General features: G+C 41.2%; 2 protein-coding genes across 7 annotated transcripts in view; one reads left to right on the top strand and one right to left on the bottom strand.

Moving 5' to 3' along the window:
* On the top strand, positions 1-20671 carry CNOT8 (CCR4-NOT transcription complex subunit 8). Of its 5 annotated transcripts, none has more exons than XM_038534940.1 (7): positions 1-120; positions 7264-7444; positions 9248-9441; positions 13328-13489; positions 14034-14178; positions 14913-15023; positions 16821-18335. In XM_038534940.1, the coding sequence occupies exons 2-7, from the start codon at positions 7328-7330 to the stop codon at positions 16968-16970; spliced, it is 879 nt and encodes a 292-aa protein (XP_038390868.1). In that variant the 5' UTR covers positions 1-120; positions 7264-7327; the 3' UTR covers positions 16971-18335. The 5 variants fall into 5 exon arrangements, with proteins under 5 accessions (XP_038390868.1, XP_038390870.1, XP_038390866.1 ...); XM_038534942.1 differs by lacking the exons at positions 1-120; positions 16821-18335 and adding exons at positions 1395-1686; positions 19904-20671; XM_038534938.1 differs by lacking the exon at positions 1-120 and adding an exon at positions 1399-1686.
* Positions 20457-25463, bottom strand: part of GEMIN5 (gem nuclear organelle associated protein 5) — a 40735-nt gene continuing 35728 nt past the window's right edge. For both annotated transcript variants that reach the window (XM_038534936.1, XM_038534937.1), the window contains exons 26-28: positions 24782-25286; positions 22938-23034; positions 20457-22291 (exon numbers count right to left, since the gene is read on the bottom strand). In XM_038534936.1, the coding sequence (XP_038390864.1) occupies positions 22124-22291; positions 22938-23034; positions 24782-25286 (770 nt within the window). In that variant the 3' untranslated portion in view covers positions 20457-22123. The remainder of the gene's footprint in view (positions 22292-22937; positions 23035-24781; positions 25287-25463) is intronic.

The raw sequence follows: 25463 nt of genomic DNA, 5'->3' as shown, positions 1-25463 counted from the left end.
GGTGGGGTGTGGGAATGTCGTGCCTGCTTTCTCCTTGCCAGTACTGCTCAACGGACTGATTGTTAAGCCTGCACGGGAGCTGACAAACAATGAAGAGCTCAGAGATAACAACAGAGACAGGCCAGAAACAGTTGTTTATTGAATAGATCTGTTTTTTTCCTCCCTCACTGCGGGGTGGTTTTTCCATTTATTAATACAGCAGCAGCCTTATGAGACAGTTACATCCCTATGTGACAGAAACGGAGATAGACACTCATGGGGGGGCGGGGGGAGAAGGGCGGGGTTCAGAAAGTGCATTTGATGCTCTCCCCTGGGGACTAGGGGTGGGAGTTCACCTCCCCGGGAGAAGGACTTCTGGGAATCCAGTTTGAAACTGCCGCTGACGGCTGATCGGCCTGGAGCCTCGGAAATGGAAGCAGGATTTTGAAGAATCCTCTTAGGAGGAAACGGTGAAACGCAAGAAGGCCCAGTGACTTGGGAGTAAATCTGCTGCCTTCTGTGGCTAGAGCCCAGCTGTGGGCCGTCCGCACCCGCCTCAGGGGCAGACAGGGTGGAGTTGCTGCGGGAGAGGCGAGGGCGGCTCGCGGTGACGGGGGGGGGGGGGGGCGCCGGAGCCAGCGCTTTGTCTCCCCCGAGGCCGGAGGCCGCGACGACAGGCGTTTGCAGGCGGCCCTCCCCGAGCAGCATCCAGAAGATCAGGAGGCAGGTGGAGGCTCGAGCAGCTCCCGCCGGGAGAACTGCGGAGCCGGCCTCGCGTCCGCCGTCGCGGGGCTCCTCGGAGGGCGGGGGACGCCGGCCGCTCCCCCTCGCGGAGCCCAGCCTTAGTGTGACCCGAGCGGGCCCGGCTGGCCGGTTGCTATAGCGACGCGGCTCGCCGACTCGGGGCTGGGAGGGGCGAGGCGGGCCGGGCCCGACGTCACCTGGCCTCGGTCTGGGTGCCGCCCGGGAGGGAAGCCGAGAGATGGGGCTGTGAGGGGTCCAGGGGGCAGCATCGGCCCCCGCCAGCCTCCCCTCAAAGCTCGCTCGGGCCAACGATTTTAAGCGTCTATCAAAGCAGAGCGGAGGCGGCGTTGCCATTTGGAGATTTGATCCGGAGGCCACGCCCCCCGGGCGGGCGCCCGTCCTAGGCCACGCCCCTCCCCGGGCGCGCGGAAGGAGAGCCGAGACGCTGTGGTGCTCGCTAATCGAACTGAGCCGGCGCTACCGACGTTTCAGGCCCGGCACGGTCGTGTTCCGCATGCGTCCCGCGAGGCCATCCCGCCCCGCTGTCTTCGGGGCGCCCTCTTCGTCTCGCGCCTGCGCATTGCCCCCGGGCTGGGCGGACACGCACGGAGGCGCCGGGGCGCGCAGAAGGGGAGGGGCAGGCACGACCAGGCGCGCGCCCGCGCGCGTCTGCAGTGACGCTAAGGGAGCAGGCGAGTCGGGAGGATCCAGTGGGTAGAGTGGTCCGGCCTGGCGTTTTAGGTGGGCCGTGCGTAAGGCCGCTCTGGGCCCGAAGGAGCCCCTCTCATTGGCCCGCTCGGTTCCCGGAGCAGATCCGGGGCAGGAGGAGAGCGCCGGGTCAGGGGCCGCCGCCGCCGCCGCCGCCGCTCCCGGGGGACTCTGCCCGCCAGCCCGCCAGCCCGCGCTTCGCGGGCCCAGCTGCTCAGGGTAAGCGGGCTCGCGCTTACCAGAGAGGAGCGTGAGGTGAGGGAGGCCATCGAGGACCTGGGGGAGGAAGAGGGCTGGGGGCGTGAGTGAGGGGCAGGGGGTGTGAAAAGGGAACGAGGCCCATCGGATAATGGTAACAGTCCCAGCCACTGCCACGCAGTGATAATATTCTAGTGATATGTGCCAGGACGTTACAGAGCACCTCCTTTGCTTCATTCTGTTAACCTCTGCTACAGTCCTTCGAGGCGTATATTATTAAGCCCATTTTACAAGATAGGAAAACTGAGGCACCAGAGAGGTTTAGTGCCTTATGCAAAGCCACACAGCTAGCTGGTGGCCCGAGTTCGAACGTAGGTCTTTCTGGCCTGAAAGCCTGTAATTTTAATCCCTTTGCTTTGGGGCGGGGGGCGGGGGGTGGGGGGGAGGTGGGTACCAGGGAAGGGGCGGGATGAGTGTTGTTTGGGGATGGAGAGGGATCCAGACGGGGAGAGAATGCTGATGGGAGCCTGTGTAAGGAAGAGGACCTGAGTTTGGAGCCTTGCGGGCCTCCCACTTCTTGGCTCCACAACTTTTCTTTGCCGTTCTGGGTATGAACCATAGCTCGTGCTCTGGAGGCCTGGACCGCATGGCTGGTTTTAAGAACTGGTTGAACTGCGGTCCAGTCCGGGGTAGTTGTGCTCGGACACTGTTTTGGGGGCAGGGGTGATGGAGGACGGTGAGGGCCCCCGCGGCCGTGTGGAGGAGAGAGGACCCTCTTCCAGGCAGCTGCCATTTCTTCTAACTTGCTCCCACTTCCTTTTCCATCTTATCCCTGCGCGGGCAAAGCCTTTGTTCAGTTCTCTAGAACGGGGAAGTGGTGTTTATTGTCTCCTTGCACACTTGGGCTTAAACAAAACAAAACCGGTAACACCAAACGTTCTTTTCCTCAGCAAGACCTAACCCTCTGGATTGGTGGCAGGGAAAGTCTTCGGGTGGCTTTATTCGCCGTTGCTCTTTAGAGCTTTCCTGGGTAAATAGGAGCTTTGTTTTGGAGAAGTTTACACTGTAGGTCAGCAAGAATGATCTGTGCAGACTTTACTGCAGATGAGCACAAGGCAAGGACCTCAGTAATTCCTGTGTGTGACCTTTCCTTCTGGGACAATCCAGTACTGGGACACAGCAGGTATCCGTGCTGGTATTTTGCTTTCATAGAGAGTGGAGTAGCTTAGGTGGTAGTCAGATTCCCATAGAGGGTAGTAGCTCAAGTGGGAGTCAAGTTTTAAAGTCAGCCTGTGAGGGAAACTTCGCATGTGATCATAGTTATCCCTAAAAATTTCTTAGGAAGGTGCAAAGCTGTAGATGGCCATTCTGTGTCTCAGTAAATCTAGCACAGTTTTTCCTTCAGCTTTCAAAACTTGTTGCTGTCTGTCTGATTGCAACCCAGACAAAGTAATTAGCTTACCTTTGGGGCCTGTGTTGCACAAATAAACATATTTGAATGGGATAGAGTCCATCCACACTGTGAGGTGTCCTGTGCCCTGCTGGCAATGAGAGGCTTAAAAGGAGGAAGACTAACCAAACAGAACAGTGTGTGTGTGATTGCCATCTGGAGCATGTGCTCACTGAGTGGAAAGCTACAGGCAACACTGCTGGCATCATTTATTGTTATTTCCCTTCTCTTTGAGTAGCATATTCGGTAATTTATGCTAGGCTAACTGTGCATGATGCAGTTCTGTTTGGATTTTTGAGTGGCACTACATTTTGGGATTTGGAAGCTATTTCCCCAGCGTTCCTAGATAAGGGTTTGGTGTGAGGACATCTTATATATTTTTGCAAGTGGTCTGCACTTGTGTTCTGCATTTATCAGATATGTGTAACAATGGCTAGCTTTTTGAAAGTGGCTTAGCTTTAAAAAATTTTTTTTTTTGAAATCGAATTCATGATAGTGTCTTTTACAACTAATGTCTGGGGCACCTGAGTGGCTTAGTGGTTGAGTGTGTCTGCCTTTGTATCAGGTTGTGATCCCAGGGTGCTGGGATTGATTCTCCCACTGCCTACGTCTCTGTTTCTCTCTCTGTGTCTTTTATGAATAAATAAAATCTTTAAAAAAAATAAAATTAACGTCTCTGAATTTCAGTGTTGTTCTCTGTAAAATGTAGCGGATACCTGTACAAAGTTGTTAAGAGGTTTCTCCACTGTTAACTTTGAAGCAGAACCCCACATTTTTTATCATGTTACCTATATCTATTTCAAATTATCTCTAAAAGATAAGGACTCTTTTTTAAAAAACCATGACAATATAACGCCTAAAAAAAGCAAAAACAAAACAAAACAAAACAACCAAACCAAAACAAAAAAAACCCCAAACCAGCCATGTTTAGGCTTTGTCTAGTTTAAAAAAATTTTTTCTAACCATTTGTTTAAAGATCTAATTAAGGTCTATAAATTTTGATTGGTTGATATGTCTCTTGAGAGTCTTTTACTTTTATTTATTGCAATTTATTGAAGAAGCTGGGTTGTTCTGTAGTTTCCCACAGTAGTTTGTGGATTTTGCGGATTGTTTTTCTGTGGTGTCATTTAACATGTTCCTCTGTCCTCTTTATTTCCTGTAAATTGGTCTAGAGGTTTGGCCAGATTCAAGTTAGATTTTTTTTTTAATACATTTATTTTAGAGAGAGCAAGCAGGCACACACAGTGTGAAGGGGCGGGAGAGTGGACAGAGGGAGAGGCTGAGACTCCCAAGCCGACTCCCACTGAGCATGGATCCTGCTGCTGGGTTGGATCCCAGGATCCTGAGATCATGACCTAAACGGAAAGCAAGAGTGGGACGCTTAGCTGACTGAGCCATCCACTTGTCCCTCAAGTTAATTTTTTTTTTTTTTTTTTTTTGGCAAAAGTAATTATTCATAGTGGTAATGTATTCTGTCAGGAGGCACATAATACCTGATTGTCTCTTTTTGTGGTTATTACAGCCATTGTGATATTTTAACAACTTTATTTTATTTATTTTTTTTAAATTTTTTTTTCTTTTTTTAAAATTTATTTATTCATGATAGTCACACGGAGAGAGAGAGAGAGAGGCAGAGACACAGGCAGAGGGAGAAGCAGGCTCCATGCACCGGGAGCCCAACGTGGGATTCGATCCCAGGTCTCCAGGATCATGCCCTGGGCCAAAGGCAGGCGCCAAACCGCTGCGCCACCCAGGGATCCCCCATTCCAGATTTGTTAGCTTTGTAACTTCTATTAAAAGTAACTTTCCCTCAACTCTTTAGTACATTTTATATAGGAAAGACAAGATACATATTTTAAAAAATAAATTAACTAGGATTCTTTATTGGTAACCAAGAAAGTTTATTTTCTTAGGTTTAAATCAATGAGTTCATTGTGAACTGTCTTAGGAAATTTGAAGACATTGTAGTGAATATTCATAATGGTGTTTATGTTATCTTTTCTTTGACCGGAGGGAGCCTCTTCAGATTGTTTCCTGAGTTCTTTTGACACAACCTTAAAAGCTTAGCTGGGGAGCCTGGTTCTAGGGTTTAGTGTAAATACCTAATTTGTCTTCTTTATAAACCTGTTCTTTTCTGCATGCAGACCAAAGGCATGTTTTTTGCTTGGGTCCCTTTTGCTGCTGCTTTTATGGAAATGTCTTCACAGTCATAACCACTTCCCCTAAAGTAGTTTATGGTTGTGTTTGAAATGACACCAAAAAGGAAGTGTATTGTTTAAGTTAGGAAAATAAGGAAGTGAAGTGGTACTGATTTAACATTAATGGACATAGAAATGGCTTTGTGCTGTTTTTTCAGGGGAAAACCTTAAACACAGTTTAGAATCTAATCAGAGTCCTAACATTTGCTTAATTATGGTCGTATTGTGGAATTCACTCCACACTCATTTTGAACTTCTCCTTTTGGATGTTCTTTATTTGTTCATTGAATTCATGCTCGTCATGTACAAGACTGAAACAAGAAGAAATGGTTTCTGCCTTGAAGAACTGTCCACCCATAATTTGTTAGGAAGTTACCACAGTCTACTTAAATTTTAGAGTAATTATAGTCAGTCTATTATAATTTCAGAGAAATGTCTGTTGAAGTGTAGGGTACCTTGAATAAATGGAATCTTTCAGGTTTGCCGACAAACCAACAAATCAGTTTCTGAGAAGTTTCTCAGAGAAATGACATTTGAGAGCGACAATTTTGTTTTGATCTAGATTCTTATTTTTGTATCTGCCTATCTTGAAAGTAGGAAGCGAAGATTCATTTTACTGTTTCTAGGAATTTTCCTCTAAATATATATCTATATAATAGAGCCACTCTTATACTGTGTTGATCCATGTGGTAGGGTCCCCTTTTTAAATAAAGGCTATTATGATAAGCTCCTTTTGGTCTTTTTATAACTAAGCATCTCATTATTATAATAAAAACATTACTCTGCAGCTGAATCATGATGAGTTTTATCTTGAAGAATACTGTTCCCCTCCACAATTCTTCCCAGAATATGTACTATATCTCATGCTGTCTGGTTGAATTATTTATACTTGCCATTTTCTCTATTCCTATTGTTGAATTGCTTAGTTTCTTTGTATTATTATGTGTTTAAAAGTAGACATTAATAATCCCAATTCTTATTTTCATTGTGGTGGTTAAAGGTCCAAATTAGCATCACTTCATGATGTATTTGTACAAATCTAACGAGGCACTATATTAAGTTAGTTAGTTGCTTCTAGTTATATATGACTTTTGGACTATAGAGAAAAAGAATTTCCCCTTTTATAGGGGCAGAGGGAGGAGTCCCATGACTGTATTCACTCTATAGTTGTTAAAACTTAATGTGTGAAAGTTCAGATCTGCATTCTTTCAGGCTTTCAGAGATCCAGGTACATTTAAACTGGCTAAAGTGATTCCTTTAAAAATGTTTCCATGATTTAGTCTGGGGAAGGTGATGTGAAAGTCACAGATAAGGGAATATTTGTGGTTACTGGGACATATTTTAGTCTTTAGGTAGTCTGAAAAGGGCTCAAATACTGGTTTAGGGTAGTACTTTCACTTTTGTGCTAATGGGCAGCTTGGGCAAAGGTTTCTTTCTTTTTTTTTTTTTCTTTAAAGATATTATTTATTTGAGAGGGAGAGAGAACACAAATAGGAGGAGCGCAGAGGGAAAAGGAGACCCCTGCTGAGCAGGGAGCAATTGTGGGTTGTTCCTAGGACCCTGGGATCCTGACCTGAGCTGAAGGCAGACTTTTAATTGATTGAGCCACCCAGGCACTCCATTAAAGATTTTGTTTTTAAGTACTCTCTACACCCAACATGGATCTCAAACTTATAACCCTGAGATCAGGAGTCATATGTGTACCAACTGAGCCAGCCAGGAACCCCAGTTTCTTCAGATTTCTGAAGTAAAATTTTAGTTTCTTAGGGTTAACGAATTGTGTGTGTGTGTGTGTGTGTGTGTGTGTGTATCTCTGTCTTGACAAAGGCAGGTTTCCCCACTGTATAAAATGGAGAATGAATGTAAGTGTAATAGTCTTAATGTTTTAGCTTAAACTGATAAAGTAATTTTTTTGATATCTTTGTTTTGTTGACATTATGCAAGTGTGTACATTTATGTGATTTCAAAATATGTTTCTGAATCTAGATCAGATCAAGCATTGACTTGCCCTCTAACAGAGTCAGCTGAAAGAGGCTGAAGTTTCTTCAAGATGCCTGCAGCACTTGTGGAGAATAGCCAAGTTATCTGTGAAGTCTGGGCCAGCAATCTAGAAGAAGAGATGAGGAAGATCCGAGAAATTGTGCTCAGTTACAGTTATATTGCCATGGTAAAGAGCTCAACTCTGTTTGACTCAACCTTCTGCTATGGACTTAGGGAATGTTCAATGTGAGATTTTGAAAGAAAGGATAACACTAAAGCCATGGTAAATTCAACTTGGTGGAAGGTTGTAATGCTTTTATGAAACATCAAGGTAGCCAGTGTGTCTGAGAAGGATGTAACCTCTAGTGTCTTAGATTTTTTTGTAATGTTATTTTGTGTTTAATAGTGTTTAAGGCAGGAGTTATATCAGCCCATCAGGCACATCTATTCCACAGATATGGTGAATTTGACAGTGTTTATAAATGGTTTTTAAAAATTATTTATCAGCGTGTAGAAATTAAGAGGTTTATTTTTTTAATTTTTAAATTTTTAAAAAAGATTTTATTTATTCATGAGAGATACAGATAGAGAGAGAGAGAGAGGTAGAGACATAGGCAGAAGGAGAAGCAGGCTCCCCGCAGGGAGCCCGATGTGGGATGTGGGACTGGATCCTGGGACTCCAGGATCATGCCCTGGGCCTGGTCCGAAGGCAGGTGCTCAACCGCTGAGCCACCCGGGTGTCCCAAGAGATCTCTTTTAAAGATCCAGATTTCTGGCATCTCTGGAAAAAAAAAGGGAAGATCTGGCATTAAAGGATCCACATTCCTGCCTGACATTGAGTGGCCAGAGAGGCAGATATGTGTCATGGTATTAAGAGCCTCTTCTAGAGGAGGCATACACCATCTAGTTTGCTCTAGTCTCCATTATTCATAAGCATTAAGTCTTTAGCTTTGTATTTAAAACTGTCTGTGATCTTGTTCCAGGCTTTTTACCCAAGGTAAATGTAACTATTGTTTTTTTCTGAATGGCTGTTTAATTTCACTCTATTTGTATTTTAATTATGCATTGTTCTCAACCAAGACTTTTTAAATTCACTGTAGGTGCACCTAGAGCATTCTTTTTTTTTTTTTTTTAAAAGATTTTCTTTATTTATTCATGAGAGAGACAGAGAGAGAGAGAGAGAGAGGCAGAGACACAGGCAGAGGGAAAAGCAGGCTCCACGCAGGGAGCCTGATGTGGGACTCAATCCTGGGTCTCTAGGATCACACCCTGGGCCGAAGGCAGGGGCCAAACCACTGAGCCACCTGGGCTGCCCTAGAGCATTCTTTTTTTTTTTTTTTTTTTTTAAATTTTTATTTATTTATGATAGTCACAGAGAGAGAGAGAGGCGCAGAGACACAGGCAGAGGGAGAAGCAGGCTCCATGCACCGGGAGCCCGATGTGTGATTCGATCCTGGGTCTCCAGGATCGCACCCTGGGCCAAAGGCAGGCACCAAACCGCTGCGCTACCCAGGGATCCCGCCCTAGAGCATTCTTAATTGATCTGTAGTTAGCTACTCTTACTCTTAGATCCTGCCTGTGATCTCCAAGTTGCTATGCAAAACTTCATTATTGTAGTACTCCTTGTATAGACATCAATGAGATCAGTATTTGTTTTTAGAAGATTTTATTTATCAGAGAGAAAGTGCACAAGTAGGCAGAATGGCAGGTAGAGGGAGGAGGAGAGGCAAACTCTTTGTTGAGTGGGGAGCCTGATGTGGGGCTAGGTGATCCTGGGACCCTGGGATCATGACCTGAGCTGAAGGCAGACACTTAACCGACTGAACCACCCAGGTGCCCTGAGATCAGTATTTTAATAAAGATTTTTGCGCCTAAGCTTGGGTCTTGTCATGTAACTTACATAAATTAAGAAAATTTTTATTAATGAATGATCATTTCAGCATCCTCTGTTTTGTGAAACCTTATGATGAGAGACCTTTTCCTTTTCTAGGACACAGAATTTCCAGGTGTTGTGGTACGACCAATTGGTGAATTTCGTAGTTCCATAGATTACCAGTATCAGCTTTTACGGTGCAATGTTGACCTTTTAAAAATTATCCAGCTGGGCCTTACATTCACAAACGAAAAGGGAGAATATCCTTCTGGAATCAATACTTGGCAGTTCAACTTCAAATTTAACCTTACGTAAGTATCTGAGACATTTCTCAGTATTATTCTTAGATCTGCTACCTTTGTGCAGACTGATTTCTAACTGATTTTATTAATATAAAGTTTTGAAAACCAGGTAAGGGTTGGACACAGTAATAAAATAGAGAATGAAATAAGGATCTCAGATAGTAAAGTCCCTCTTAAAGAACTCTTACAGGTCAATAGTAAAAAAAAAAAAACCCAGTTGAAAATGGGCATCAGAGCTAAAGACATTTCTCCGAAGAAGATACAGATATGGCTAATAAACTTAGGGAAAGATGGTCACCATTATTAGTCATGAGGGAAATGCAAATCAAAACTACAGTGAGATGCTACTTTATACCAACTAGGTGGCTATAATAAAAAAGATACAAGAACAAATGTTGGCAAGGGTGGAGAAATTAGAACCCTCATACATTGCTATTGGAAAAGTAAAATGGTATAGCCTCTTTGGAAAACAGGCAGTTTCTCAAAAGGTTAAACGTAGAGTTACCATATGACCCAGCAATTCCACTTCTAGGCATATGCCCTAGAGAAATGAAAACATAATATCCATATAAAAACTTGTATGTGAATGTTTGTAACAGCATTATTTGTAAAGGCCCCAAAGGGGAAACAATCCAAATGTCTGTGAACTGGTGATTGGATAAAATAAATATGGTATATCCATGCAATATTATTGGAATGTTATTGGACAGTAAAAAGGAAAGGAGCACTAATATATGTTGTACATTGATGTGCTTTGAAAACATGCTAAGGGAAAGAAGCCAGACACAGAAGACCATGTACTGTAGGATTCTGTTTATATGAAATGTTCAAAATAGGCAAGTTTATAGAGTCAGAATAGCTTAGTTGTTGTTCAGGGCGCTGTTGAGATTATGGGGTATAGTGGGGAGTGATTGCATTATGGATATAGGTTTTCTTTTTGAAGTGATAAAATGGTTTGTAATTGGCTGTGGTGGTGGTTGCACAACTCTGAAAATACTAAAAGTGATTGAATTGTATATTTTTAAGAATTCAAAAAATTATTTGAGAGAGTGTGTGTGTGGTGGTGGGGGGGGGTGGAAGGTGGAGGGGCAGAGGAAGAGGGAAGGGAGAGACGCAGATTCCATGCGGAAGGTAGACAGCCAGATGCATCTCATGACCCTGAGATCATGAACCAAGTGGAAATCAAGAGTTGGTCACTTAACTGACAGCCCCCAAGGTGCTCCTGAAGTGTATACTTTAAATGAGTAAATGTTTAGTGTGTGAATTATAGTTTAGAAAGGCTGTTTAAAATGAAAAAGTAAAGTTTTTGTCCACTTAGGAGATGAATTGCAGTTCTGCCCTTTTTCATCTAGGTGATTTGGAGTAGGTAATTTTACCTTCTGTAATTCAGTTTCCTTATCTAAAAAACAGTATTTCATCATAGAAGAAATAAGGAAATAAGGAGTAGATGTTAATTAAAAGTAGTTGAAACTGAAGCCTATTTGATAGTGGGCGAATTTTGATGTTTAAAATGGTGTAGAAAACATGTAAAATTTACCATCTCAACCATTTTTAAGTCTGCAGTTCAGTTGTGCGTTTTTTTTTTTTTTTTTTTTTTTTTAAGATTTCATTTATTTATTCATGAGAGAGACACAGAGAGAGGTAGAGACACAGGCAGATGGAGAAGCAGGCTTCGTGCAGGGAGCCCGATGTGGGACTGAATCCCGGGTCTCCAGGATCACACCCTGGGCCCAAGGCAGGCGCTAAACCGCTGAGCCACCCAGGGATCCCCATGCAGTTCAGTTGTGTTAAATATAGAGTGCTGAGGTGGCTCAGTATTTAAAACTGAGCCTTTGGCTGGGGTTGTGATCCTGGGGTCCTGGGATTGAGTGCCACGTCGGGCTCCCTGATTCACGGGAAACCTGTTCTCTCTGCCTCCCCTCCAACCCCCCCCCCCATCTTTCATGAATAAATAAATAAAGTCTTAAAAGAAAAATGTTTGCATTGTTGTAAAGCAGACCTCCAGAACTTTCTCATCTTGCAAATCTGACACTCTGTACCCATTAAACAACTCTTCTTTTGCTTCTTCCCCAGATCTTAGTGAACCACCATAATACTACTTTCTATTTCTGTGAATTTGACTGTTTTAGATACCTCTTATAAATGGAATCATACAGTATTTGTTGCTTTGTGGCTGGCGTATTTCACTTAACATGATATCCTTAAAGTTCATCCATGTTGTAGCATGTTGCAGGATTCCCTTCCTTTTTAGGACTGAATAATAAATATTTCATTGTATATTTAGAGCACATTTTGTTTATCTCTTCATCCATTGATGGACATGTAAGTTGTTTCCATCTCTTGACTGTTGGGAGTAGTGTTGCTACTAACATGGATGTGCAAACATCTTCACAACCATGCTTTTAATTCTTCTGGATATATATCCAGAAGTGAGATTGCTGGATCATTTGGTAGTTCTGTTTTTAATTTTTTTGAGGATGATGTAATTGTTTTTTTATTTAAGAGAGAGAGCATGCATGCACACATACATGTGCACACAGGGGAGGGTTAGGGAGGGGCAGAGGGAGAGGGAAAGAGGGAATCTTAAGCAGTCTATTTGTCCAGTGCAGAGCCTGATGTGGGGCTCACTCACATCATGACCTGAGCCAAAATGAAGAGTTGGAGGCTTACCTGACAGCCTCCCAGGCATCCCAGAATGATGTAATTTTTTAAGGGGAAAATTTAGGGTAGACTGTCATTTTGAATTTTGTATGAGGTAGTTTTAGTGTATTTCTTATTGGGCCACAATTTGATTGTTCATGTACATTGGAAATTTCTTTGAGGTTCAGAAATAATTTGGGGAGATGATCTGGATCTTTCCTTTAACAGCATTTTTTTTTTTACTCCATTGCCAAAACCTGTTATTTATACCTTGATGGTAATTAATACACAAAAGAAAATAAAGATTGTTTTTATTGTAGAGTTATGTATGTGCTTAAGATAGTGCTTGTTTTAGGTGAAACAAAACAATGTGATTCAACACTGGTTTTAATTTAGTAAGAAAACACTTAAGATTGTGTTTGTTTTCTTTTTTTCCTACTTATCTTTCCTAAGTTTATGTGAAAAACAAATGAAGGGGAAAAAAAAAACAGTGAAATCTAGTGGAAAAGGAGTTACATAATTTATTTCTCTCCTTTTGTGATATATAGTATTATAAATATTCTTCTGTTTAAATTGATGGATGTATCTTTGCAGTAGAATATTATGCCAGAGTTGCAAAGGATGTTGTCTGTCTATGAGCATTGGTCTGGAAAGATGGGCTGTGCTGTGCTGTGTAGATGTAGGGATGAAGGTGTGTATGTATAGGTAGAGAAAACAGTCTTCAAGGATCTATAAACTGAGTTAACAGTTATTTCTATGATGTAACTATATTACTAAGAACATTTAAAAAATTTTTCTAGTATTTTACATATATTTTTTAAAGATTTTCTATATTTATTTACTCATGAGAGACAGAGAGGGGGGAGGGTGCAGACATAGGCAGAGGGAGAAGCAGGCTCCATGCAGGAAGCCTGATGTGGGACTTGATCCAGGATCACGCCCTGGTCCGAACCACTGAGCCACCCAGGAGTCACTATTTTACATATTTTTGTATTGGTTGATTCTGTTTTTTTGTAAGCAGTGGAGGAAATGTTCATCTTTTATGATTAAGAAACTTATTTTGTGAGGGCAAGTCTCACTTTTCCATCTGCCACAGAGATAAGATTATTTATTTTGAGTGCTTGCTGAATACTGGAAAAAATGAATTGGTCCCTTCATTTCAATAATACTTGTTCATTAATAAGGTGATGTTAATATTGCTACCCACTACTCTTAGATTATCCATCAGCTAAGAAGTGAATACCTTCTTTTTTAGAGAGGACATGTACTCCCAGGATTCCATAGATCTCCTTGCTAACTCAGGACTGCAATTTCAGAAGCATGAAGAGGAAGGAATTGACACATTGCACTTTGCAGAGCTGCTTATGACATCAGGGGTGGTTCTCTGTGACAACGTCAAATGGCTTTCATTTCATAGGTTAGTCCCAGAAAATGTGTATTTCTCTTGCTTTGGGAGCAGGGAATTACATTCTTCTGTTATTTCTGCAGTCCTTTTGGCTCTCTTCTTTTGGTCAATTATGAAACAGTTATGAAGTTCAAATGGTAACTTGCCCATGTTTGTTTTTCAAAAAATACTTTGGAGCTCATTCTTGTTTGTTTCACACAGTGGTAGGCTCTGTCATTTGGTTATCAGTGGGTACATTCCAAGTGGAAAGATGGAGGATGGGGTGGGGGATCAAAGCACTTGATCATCTTTTTCTTGTCCTTTAAATGTCTGGCCTGAAGTTTATGATGAATAAAACCCACATTTGTAACCCCTTGGGTTCTCTTATTTGTCTCTCTTATTAGTCTGGTTTTGTTTAAGGGAAACTTCAGATTACAGTAGGATAAACTAGTTTGGAAGACAAAGTTACTCACATGGTGTGGCATCATTAAGTTTTGAGAAGTGAAGCAGTTGAACTCTCTGGGGCCTGGTAACTGCTGCTTTTTTTTTTACCATGTTGCCTCATTCTCTCCTGTAGTGGCTATGATTTTGGCTACATGGTAAAGTTACTTACGGATTCTCGTTTGCCAGAAGAAGAACATGAATTCTTTCATATTCTGAACCTTTTTTTCCCATCCATTTATGATGTGAAATACCTGATGAAGAGTTGCAAAAATCTTAAGGTACACAATATTTTTCTTAATATTGATAACAACAACAAAAAGATCAACTTGTATTTTGCTTTATCACTATTTTTGGAAATAAAATTATTTTTTATTTGTTGCTACTTAGGCATTCTTCAATGCCTGCTAGGTGCCAACATTGTGCTGGAGAAGATGTATATAGAACTGATTGGCACAGGGATTTGTGTGGTGAATGGCTTTAATCTGGGCCTTCTGCCTTTCTTATCCTGAGGGAGGCGTTCTTCATTTTTAGGGCCCACAAAATGAGTGAAACAGTTGGCAACGTGAGGCATGTATACAGTTTGTTAGGGATGGGGTCTGTAGTGTACCAGCCTCTCAGAGGGGTTCTTTTTTTTTTTTTTTTTTTTCTTAGAGGGGTTCTTAACCCAGATCGTTTGAGAATTTAGCACCCTCATAGATTGTTGACATGAAATTTTCTGTCTAGAATTGCATTAGTAGTTTACTATTTCCTCAGTTTTGTTTTAAAACAGACTTTAAAATAGGGCAGAGGTCTGACACAATTAATGGTATATAAAAGAAAAGAGTGAAAAGTGATATATATCAGTATATTGTTTGGAGGGCTAATAAGGGGATATTGCTAGGATAAGACCTTAGTAAATGACTGGTTCCCACGTGTCTTCACTGAAAGAATTAAACTAAAAAGTGGACTTAGTTTACTCTAGTAGAGGAGTGGTGGGTCTGAAATATTATCTTTGTTTTCTTTATATCTGCAGGGTGGTCTTCAGGAAGTTGCTGATCAATTGGATTTGCAGAGAATTGGAAGGCAGCACCAGGCAGGCTCAGACTCGCTGCTGACAGGAATGGCATTCTTCAGAATGAAAGAGGTAAGGAGGGAGGTGGGTTATCTATGTGGGCTGAGATATGTTGAAAATTTATAGTTCTGATGGAAATTGGTGATCACTTTGAAAGCAGTTGTTTTGTTTGTTTTGATGTTCAGTACTTTAAATGTAGTTTGAGAGGCAAAGACACATCCTGAAATGAAGGCTCCTCAGCACACACAAGTCTAGACATGTACTTGGTGTTCTTAGCAGTTCTCATTCTTGCTTTCCTTCTGGTTTCTCTAATATGAACACATTTGTTTGAACACTCACTTATTTTATGCTTAAGATCTGTGAATTGTCAAATGTCTGGCAGCTAACATACTCAACGGTGATAAGCTGAAAAGTTTTCCTGTAAGATCAGCAACAACACAAGCATGCCCACTCTTGCCACTTTTATTCAACATAGTGTTGGAGGTCCTAGCCAGAGTAATTAGGCAAGAAAAAGGAATACAAGGGATCCAAATTGGAATGGAGGAAGTAAAACTGTCACTATTTTCAGATGACATGATAATATACATAGAAAGCTCTAAAAAGCCCACCAAAAAGCTCTTAGAACTAAGAAATGAATTCAGTAAAATTTCAGGATACAAAATCAATATATAAATACCTTGTGTTTTTGTATATTAATAATGAACTATCAGAAAGAAATTAAGAAACAATCCCATTTACAACTGCATCAAAAAAAATAAACTGCCTAGGAATAAATTTAACCAAGGAGGTAAAAGACCTATATCCTGAAAACTATAAGGTATTGATGAAAGAATTTGAAGAAAGCACAAATAAATGGAAAGATATATGGTGCTCATGGATTAGAAGAATTCATATTCTTTTTTTTTTTTAAAGATTTTATTTATTTATTCATGGAAGACACAGAGAGAGAGGCAGAGACACAGGCAGAGGGAGAAGCAGGCTCCATGCAGGGAACCTGATGTGGGCCTTGATCCCGGGTCTCCAGGATCACATCCTGGGCTGAAGGCGGCGCTAACCCGCTGAGCCACCAGGGCTGCCCAAGAATTCATATTCTTAAAACGCTCATGCTGTTCAAAGCAGTCTGCAGATTCATTGCAATCTCTGTCAAAACTTCAGTGGCATTTTTCAGAAATAGAACAAATAATCTTAAAATTTGTGTGGAACCACAAAAGACATCAAATAGCGAAAACAGTCTTGAGAAAGAACAAAGCTGGTGGCATCATGCTTCCCCGAGGTTCCTTTGGCGATGTCTGGAGACGTTTTTTGGTTGTCACAATCTGGAGCAGCAGAGGGGAGGCCCACTACTGGCCAGGGACACCGTTAAACATTCTACAGTACTACATAGTACACTGGACAGCTCCCCTACATGCCCCCCAACAAGGAATTATCCTGCCCAGTAGGGCCAGGGTTGTGATACCCTGCTGAAGTGTGTAATATCCAGTATCTCACTTGTAACAGCCTACTATTATAGCATCCGTATTATAGATAGGGAACTATGGCTGGAAGAGCAGTGAAGGTCACACAATGAGACCCAGGCTCTTAACCACTGCAGTGCTTGTTAAAGAGAAGAGAGGAGGGTGGAGGTGGCTGTTATAAACAGCTGCAGCACCACCCAGATCCTGGCAGTAAAAGAACTCATGGAGAGTAGAAGTCTGTTCAGAAAGGAGAGCTTATGTATAGGAGAGATTTGGAGCCTTTATGAAGTTAACTTTCTAGTTGGGTAGATTTTCAGGGCTTGAAGACAGCTGGGAGGTGCTGATGGACTAGTGTTGAGCCTTGGCATGACTCTTGGCATAATTCTCACCATGGGTTCTCTGTCCTATCCTGCAGTTGTTTTTTGAGGACAGTATTGATGATGCCAAGTACTGTGGGCGGCTCTATGGCCTAGGCACAGGAGTGGCCCAGAAGCAGAATGAGGATGTGGACTCTGCCCAGGAGAAGATGAGCATCCTGGCTATCATCAACAACATGCAGCAGTGATGGCGGCGAGGCTCTGCCGGGCGGGCCTGATCCCAGAGTGGTGCTTATATGCTGTCTGTGTACTTACCTTCCTCCCCAGGAGAAAATGCTTCTTTTGAGCAGACTGTACCTACCATCTCCGTTGACAGAAAGACTTTTGTTGTATTGAAGACAAAAGATGTCTTTATTTTAGATCCAGAAGAGGGGAGTTTACTCTGAATTTGTAAACAAAGTCTTCCCTATTCCTCATCCCCAAGCCTCTCTCCAGTTGCTTCCTGCCACCAGCATCCATGGCTCATTTGACACTTTTTTAAATATCCAGGACAAGTCAGAAACAAACTAGTAAAAAAAACATAACTCTTACCTGTTGTCATCTTCTTTTGAATCAGTTACTAATCTCTGAGGAGGAAGACTTTTTGATGTGATTCTCAGCTGAGCTGAGGGCTTCCAGGGAAAGTGGAACAAAATGGTGTTTTTGTGAAGTGAGTTATAGATGTCTTTTCCTTCTTTTCTGTGTTTTTTTTTTTTTTTGACTCTTTTCTAGAACATTTGTTTTTCTCACACTTTGTTACTTTTTCATTATGTGCTATCATGTGGAAATGAATTACTCTGCTGAAATTTTGAAGACCAGATAATGAAAACTTTTATTAAAGATAAAATTCGCCTGAATCTGTCTACCCTTTATTCGTGAGGAACTCCAGAATGGATATTAAGTTAACCACTTTACGCTTCTTTAAGTCTGTGTTCCATTGTGCCACTGAAATTTGGTAAATGTCTATCATTTGAAATCATTTTAAGTTTTAATATAATAAAATATCCTGGATTTGTTCCTGGATGAAAATAAGATCAGAATTTTGGACCATAAGTCTTATATTTTCAGTAATGTGATTTCAGATGGTCATCTGTGTTTTCCCACATCTCTTTGTTCTCCCTGCTTTTCCTTTCAGCAAACCTGAGGAGAAGTTAGGGAGACTTGATTATATGAGTACCAGGAATGTGAGTCTTTAAAAAGTTAATAGTGGTACATGTAAACAGGGCAGTAAGGAAATTGGTTAGTTCTCTTGGAGTAATATCCCACAACTGGGGTAGGAAGCTCAGGACTGATTTTTTTTTTAAACTAGTCATTTAAAAAGTACATTGTATTGTTTTTTGAATGACTACAATATGGACAATTTAGAAAAACCAAAAACTCCTTTGAAATGGTGGAAATGAAAACTGGTAACTCACTGAAGTGAATGATTACTCTTACATTTTAAAAGCTTATGGAAAACTCAATTTCAAATGATTCAAAAATGTCAAGTATTATAAGCTGGTATTTAAGATGCTTGTAAATATTATTTATGTTTTTAATTTTGTAAAATAAAGATTTCTTTTTAACCACTGGCATGAAGGCTTGGTCTTTCATAGCTGTTAGTTGCTGGCTGTAGAAGATGGTCATTGTGGTCAGTGACTAAAAACATCTTGTCCGGTCCCAGACTCTTGTCTCTATTTCCCACAAGTTGGCTTGCATATAAAATGTCTCACTTTGTAGGAAGTTTTTAATGACCAACTGTGTAAATGGAATTGTCTCTTCATAACCCTGATTATCCAGCCTTACTAGGAAAACTAGTTTTAATTCTGTCCTGGGGGGATGCCTGGGTGGCTCAGAGGTTGAGTGTCTGCCTTTGGCTCAGGGTGTGATCCTGGGGTTCCGGGATCGAGTCCCACATTCGGCTTCCTGCATGGAGCCTGCCTCTGCCTATGTCTCTGCCTCTCTGTGTCTCTCATGAATAAATAAAACCTTAAGAAAAGCAATTCTGTCCTGGGACCACTCCATTACATTTGGTGGATTAGCTTTTTAATTAGTGAACTTTTAAGACAAATTGATCTGGTATTGTGGTATTGGCTCCAGACCATTTCACCCTTCCTGTTGGCACAAAACAAGGAGTTTTAAGTCTGGTATAGGAGCAGATCTAGGCTTTTCACCGGGATGTTCACATATAGGAAGAGAGGTTATTTATCACTGATTTGTGGTAAAAGCAGCATAGGTCAAGGTCAGTGGTTCTCAACCAAGTTCTTTAACATACCAGTGACTGTGGGGCCTGCACAGATGTTCTAAATTTATCTATTTAAGATTTTATTTATTTCACAGAGTACAAGCACCGAGGTAGGCAGGAGAGGGCTCTGTTCATCCAGGACCCTGGGATCATGACCTGGCTGAAGGCACACACTTAACCAACTGAGCCACCCAGTCACCCCCAGATGTCCTAAATTTAGATTCAAATAGAGAATTTATCTTTGCCACAGTTGAGGACGGACTTCTGTGTCCAGGAGAAATGCTGAGATGAAGGGTTGAGGAACTCAAGTGTTGGGAGCAGGGGAGGGTCTGATCATTGCATGGGAGACAAAAAGTTTATTAAAGTGTTGCTAAAGAAAGGTTACAAGCCTAGTAGAGTTGGCAAGAACTTTGCCTTGAATATGTATATATGAGTGCATGTAGGGTGGTTTTGTTCAGTGGTTATGCTCAGAAAGGGATGGTCCCATAGAGAGTAACCAGAGAATGCTAATTATGGGTGAATTCAAGCCCCTCCACATAAACTTCCAATGTTCTTAAATTTGTGTTCTGCTAACCCGTAGGGTTAACTACCAACTACAAGCCTAATTATCAGCTAGTGCTGGTATGAATGAACTCAGAGTCTTTTAAGACTAAGCTGCTAATGAATGTTCTTTCAATTTCCTAATTTATTCAGCCCATAAGTTTCCATTGTGCACCTACTGGATACTAGACACTGTAAATAGGTGCTAGCAATGAAATAGCACATGGAAGACATCATCTCTACCCTCATTGGAATTTACAATCTGTGTTACAAGAATACATAATTCACAAAAATACAGTTTGTGAGCTGTAAAGTACGATACTGATGTCCTTTAGGTGGAGGTTCAGGGACAGTCTTTCTTTTTTTTTTTTTTTCCAGGGACAGTCTTTCAAGAAGGGACATTTCAGCTGAGATCTAAGAGATGGGTACAGATGGACCAGGCAAAAGAACAACATGGGCAAAACCACTGAAAACTTGGTAGTTCCGACAGCCGAAGAGACCAGTGTGGGTGGAATCTAGAAGCAAGGATGAGAGTCTAAAAACAGGAGGCCAAGGGGTAAAAGGTAGGATCAGGCAGGGCCTCCTGTGCCCTGCAAGATGATCTTTTTTCCACTAACAATGGGACAGTACTGAAATAATTTTTAACAGGAAATTGACAAGATTTGGTTTGTAATTTAGACTTGCATTGGTAAATGAAGAATGGAGAATCAGTAATAAGAGCAGATAGAGACAGTGGGAGGTGAGAGCAGTCATCTGGATAACAAGATGGTGGTTTGGATTGGGTAAAGGACCAACACTACTTCTTCAGTTGCTTAGTGAGAACTACTAAGCATGAGTCAACTCCTCAGTGCTTTGGCTCTCTGTGGTTCTGATAATTAGGGAGATAGAAATTATCTAGTATGGGAAAGAGAAGAGGTTGTTTGAAGTGGAATTGTGTCACCTGTTACCTTCTGGGTAGTTTTATTGATTAGCTGTCGCTGTCAAGTAGTAACGCTTGTTCTTACCAAAGCAGTAATCGAGGACTGCAGGATTCCTCTAAGCACAGATGATGGTTCTGGTAAATCACAAAGGAGTTTAGAATGTCTAGTTTAATAATACTGTTCTTTAATTAAATGATAGGGAATAAATATTTTTTTGTCTCTGCAAGTGAAGTGTGTGTTCATTTCAGCAAGGACTGTAGAACTGGTATCTAGTCCTCCACATAGTCATGTCTATGTATAATTTTTTGCAACCAAGATTCTCCATCTCTGGTAACCTGCATCTTCTTCCTCAAGCTCAAGTAACTAAAGAATTAGGAGGATCTAAATTCTACAGTATTTCCTTTTTTGGGTTTAGCATTTTTAAATCTTAAAGCTAGGTCTAATTAAACAAACAAAACTCCTGGTCAGTCAGATCTTTACATAACGGTCTCTTAAAACTTTCTCCTTCCTAGAGTTCCTGCTAGTGAATTTTATTCTTGTTGTCCACAACCATCTCAACTTAGGAAATAACTGAAAAGTAAACTGGACACTCAAGCAGAAAAGCTTTCACAATGAATTCCAAAAGAAAATAGTTACATTATTGGTAAAGAGTGCTCCCTCCGAACCCTACCCCAGACTATTTCTGATTTTTACATTCCAGCAACTGGGATATTACAGAAACATCTGTTCCTGACACTGTTCAACTATTTAACCAGAGAAAAGAAAAGACCTCAAGAGAATGCTCAATAATGGGAGGAGAGGGGGAACGAACAGGTTTTATAATTAAATAGTATGTAGGATCCCATTATGCTGAAGTTGGAGTCAAATGATCCAAAAGTTATATATGCAAAATTACCCATTTTTCTTCAAAGAACATCTGTGGTTTTAATTCTCAAAGGGTCCTGTGATCCAAAAAAGATTAAGAACCACTGAAACAGTAATTTCTTTCTGAGCTGTTCAATCACCATTACATTTTACAAAACTGAAGGGATAAGACACATCTGAATTTCAGTTATTTGTTCTTCTAACACTTTAGTAAATGATTTGTTCAAATAAGCAATTACATGAAACAATAAAACCAAGTTTTTGACCTAAAGTTCAGATGGATGGTAGAGTCAACATGATGGGTAAAGGCCTATTTCACATTCTAAGTGAAGTCTTTGAAAGAATAGAAGGGGGAGAACCCAAATTAACAAATATAAGAAAAATAATACCAAGTCATAAAATGGAGCAATTCTGTCTCCAACAAGAATGACATGTTTACCATTAGGCTAAGTATTTTTAAAGGTAGTTTGTGTTTGAGAACATAATACTTTGGGTAATTAAAAAGTTTCTCCTCTTTGGGTGAAACCTGCATAAGGCTTTAGAGATGACCAACAATCACACTGCAGGTGTTCTGAATACCTACTGCTGGCTTTTCATGATCCTTCCTCCAGTAGGAAACCACAACTGAGTCCAAAGTCCAATTTCACTATGTCTAAGGGTAGAGTCAATTCAAACTTGACCCCCATTTGTGTTATTTGGATCACTGCAAAAACACCCAGGGATCAAAGTGAATGTCTGGCATGGTGTAACTGCAGAGGTGAAAGGTGTCATATGTTCTGAATTTGGCACAGTTTTCTTAAAGTTCCTTGAAAATTCATGTGCAGAAGGTCTGGCAGTATCTTTTGTAAACTTTAGTGTTGCCATATTTCTGAAGGAGCTCTTGGGCCTGTTGCTGCATGTCCTGGGTCACGCTGCCAGGACACTGGGACCCAATGTGAAGCAGGATAAGACAGCACTCCAGCACATCTGGGAAGGGCCAGGTCTGAAAGATGACACAGGGATGAATAAGGAAGCATTTGCAAATGAGCCACATAGACCTGCATAGAGAGAGGCACCAGCGCCTTCAAGTCTCATTTAGTGATACTTCTCAGCACAACTTAGCAATTTCTCCTTCAGGGCTTTTCATCAGTTACTCTAAGGATAGGGAATACTCAGAACAGATGGATACTGGGATATCCTCTTCAAATGAAAGAATCTTTTTCTAGAGCCCCACTCAATTCAAAACATGATTCTCCTTTTACTAGCAGTGCCACATTCAAATACACTCATCCATCTGTAACTATCAAATACATGGTACCAACTTTTTTTTATTGAAGTTCGATTTGCCAACATACAGTAGGACACTCAGTGCTCATCCTGTCAAGTACCAATTTTAATTTTATTTTACCTCCCAATTCCAAAATTTGTTTCATTTCTCTGAAGAATGAGGTATAAAATTGTGTTGTCAATAATCCAGTTCTCCCATTTTAGTTAACCAAAGACCACGGGATCCTAAATTTTTAAGCATATCCAGATGTGTAGAGATTTCCGAAACAGTACAGAGAATCAGATAACCTTAAAGAATTTGGTTTAGTAAATTGATAATATAAAAAACCATGTTTTACCAAATGAACTGCTATAAATCTTACCTTAATACTCTCAGGAAATTTAGCTATTCTCTCATTTGCCTCTGTAAGCCTTTTGGTTAATTCAGGCAGAGAAAGTGGCTGATTTTTTTCTTCTTTACTAGTAATAATAAAAAAAAAAGCATAAGTCATATGCCTTGCATCACATAACTTTTAACTGTTATCCTATAAATAAAATTCTTTTGTCATCTGGGTCTTACCTCTCATCTTTAATACCAAGGTCAAGAGGAGGGGATTTAATGTGATGTGGTAAAAAGTTTTCAAAATGAAATACCATTCCTCACTATTTTCCAAATCCCCACTTCTTAGACACATAGCTCTAATGAAAAAAAAAAAAAAAAAAAGTTCTCTAACCCAGAAGCTCTTAACCTTTGGATCACAGGACTTTAGGATCTTTAGGGGATTTAATTCTGCAGCCAAGTGCAAAAAGCCTGGATTTCTTTGGGGAATAGTTAGCACAGCTGTGGCTCCTAACCATAGGTTAGGATGCACATTTTTTTGTGTCTAAAGCTTTTCAAAGGAATCCTGTGATCCAAAAGTTAAGAGCTGCTGGGTTAGAGAATTTTTACTGTTTTTCTTGTTACTAGAACAAGACCTAAAGCTGCCTAGAGTGTGGCGGCTTACTGGAGAAGTGACTCAAAACTCATTCAAGATTGCAATGGGAGGGCAGCCCTGGTGGCTAAGTGGTTTAGCGCCACCTTCACAGGGCATGATCCTGGAGACCCGGATCGAGTCCCATGTCGGGCTCCCTGTATGGAGCCTGCTTCTCCCTCTGCCTGTGTCTCTGCCTCTGTCTGTCTGTGTGTCTCTCATGAATAAATAAAATAAATCTTAAAAAAAAAAAAAGGATTGCAATGGGAGTATTTTTATAGCAATAAATATATAAAGGCTTCAAAACTTAATTTTTTTTCAGTTACTAATAATTATCAGTTTATTTTTTTTTTAATTTTTTTTAAAAGACTTTATTTATTCATAGAGACACAGAGAGAGAGAGAGAGAGAGAGAGAGAGAGGCAGAGAGAGAAGCAGGTACCATGCAAAGAGCTTGACATGGGACTCAATCCCAGGTCCCCAGGATCACGCCCTGGGCTGCAGGCGGCGCTAAACCACTGTGCCACCCGGGCTGCCCTAATTATCAGTTTATTGGCGGTACTAGTTACTATGTTTTAGGCCCTATGCTGGGAGACAATCTAGGTAAAAAGCACTCAGCATAATAGCCAAGCAGTAATTGTTAATCACTACAAGTGCCCAAAGCAGAGGGCCCTGTAATAGTGCAAATTAACTTTACAGTGATTGGTGATTGGCTCCTATCATCCACCTGGACCCTGTGGTCAACAGAAGTGATTAGCTATAGCATTCTGATCACTTGGGATTTTCTCAACTCAGCATGCAGTTTTGTACACTACCGTTTTTGTGTATTTTCTGGAAGAGCACAGAATAATTGAAAAACTGGTATTCATTAATGATGCAATAATGCAACTCCTCATTTTACAGGATTAATTTTTTTTGGGGGGGATCTACTTATTGCTCAAAAGTAGTATTTTACTGTTCTATTGTTATTAACATTATTTGTGATTTCATTTAATTCCCCAAACAAGTGAGGTAGGGGTAGATCCTCCCAATTATAGATAAGGTAACAAAAGCTCATAAACATTAAGAATCTTGCCTGAGGTCACTCAGCAAAGCCAGGATTAGAACCCCATGTTGGACTCCAAAGCCTGTGCATACAACAGTATGGTGGTGGCAGGTGATCTGATCAAGCTTATCATGTGCTGATTTTTATCTGATGATGATGTGAGAACTCAGCAGGGTATTTCCAATTCCACCTTAAACAGACTCATTACTTACCACTCCCTCTGAGGACTAGAAAGGGACTGTTCTGCTACTTGTTCAGATTCATTCTCATCAGGACCATTTGTTGTAGATTTACAGACTTGACTCTTCTGGTGTTGGCGGATCATTTCTGCCAAGGTCTCTTGGACTTCAGCAACGGTTCTCTGTGAGTTTTGGAGACTGGCGTGCTTTTCTGAAAAGAGCTCTTTACAAGTGATCAGGATTTGCTTGCTTGCTTCTGTGAGTCTCACATCTAATTCTGGAGGCCTGCTTGGCTCTGGTTCAGACACTTTAGGGTCAGTTTCTTCAGGGCTGGCACTGTTTATCTGCTCACTTTGCTCAATAGAGGTTGTCCTTCTCTGAGCAGCTCTTACCCAGACACTAGATTTAGGGCTAGGCCTGGATAAAGACCACCAGAATTCATACAGATGTCCATAAATAAAAAAGGCCTCCAAACTTTTGAAAGCTGGTATGGTGGGGGACTGATGTTCACCCAGTTTGTCTCTTAGGTGGCCACAGCCTAGAAGAAGAAGACAAGGATTTAGGGTTGTGTGTTCTTTATCTATTAGAAACCTAGCTCCTCCCCTTGTATTTCCTATCTCCCAAGGAGTGGATCTCAAGGATAGCAATAATCCATGGGACAACATGCCCTTCACCAAAAGCCAACCAGAACAAAACATTTCCTGACCTAGGATAG

The sequence above is a fragment of the Canis lupus genome, chromosome 4 (genome assembly GCF_011100685.1).
Source record: "Canis lupus familiaris isolate Mischka breed German Shepherd chromosome 4, alternate assembly UU_Cfam_GSD_1.0, whole genome shotgun sequence".
NCBI classification, from domain to species: Eukaryota; Metazoa; Chordata; class Mammalia; order Carnivora; family Canidae; genus Canis; species Canis lupus.
This window is presented reverse-complemented; position numbering and strand designations above follow the sequence as displayed.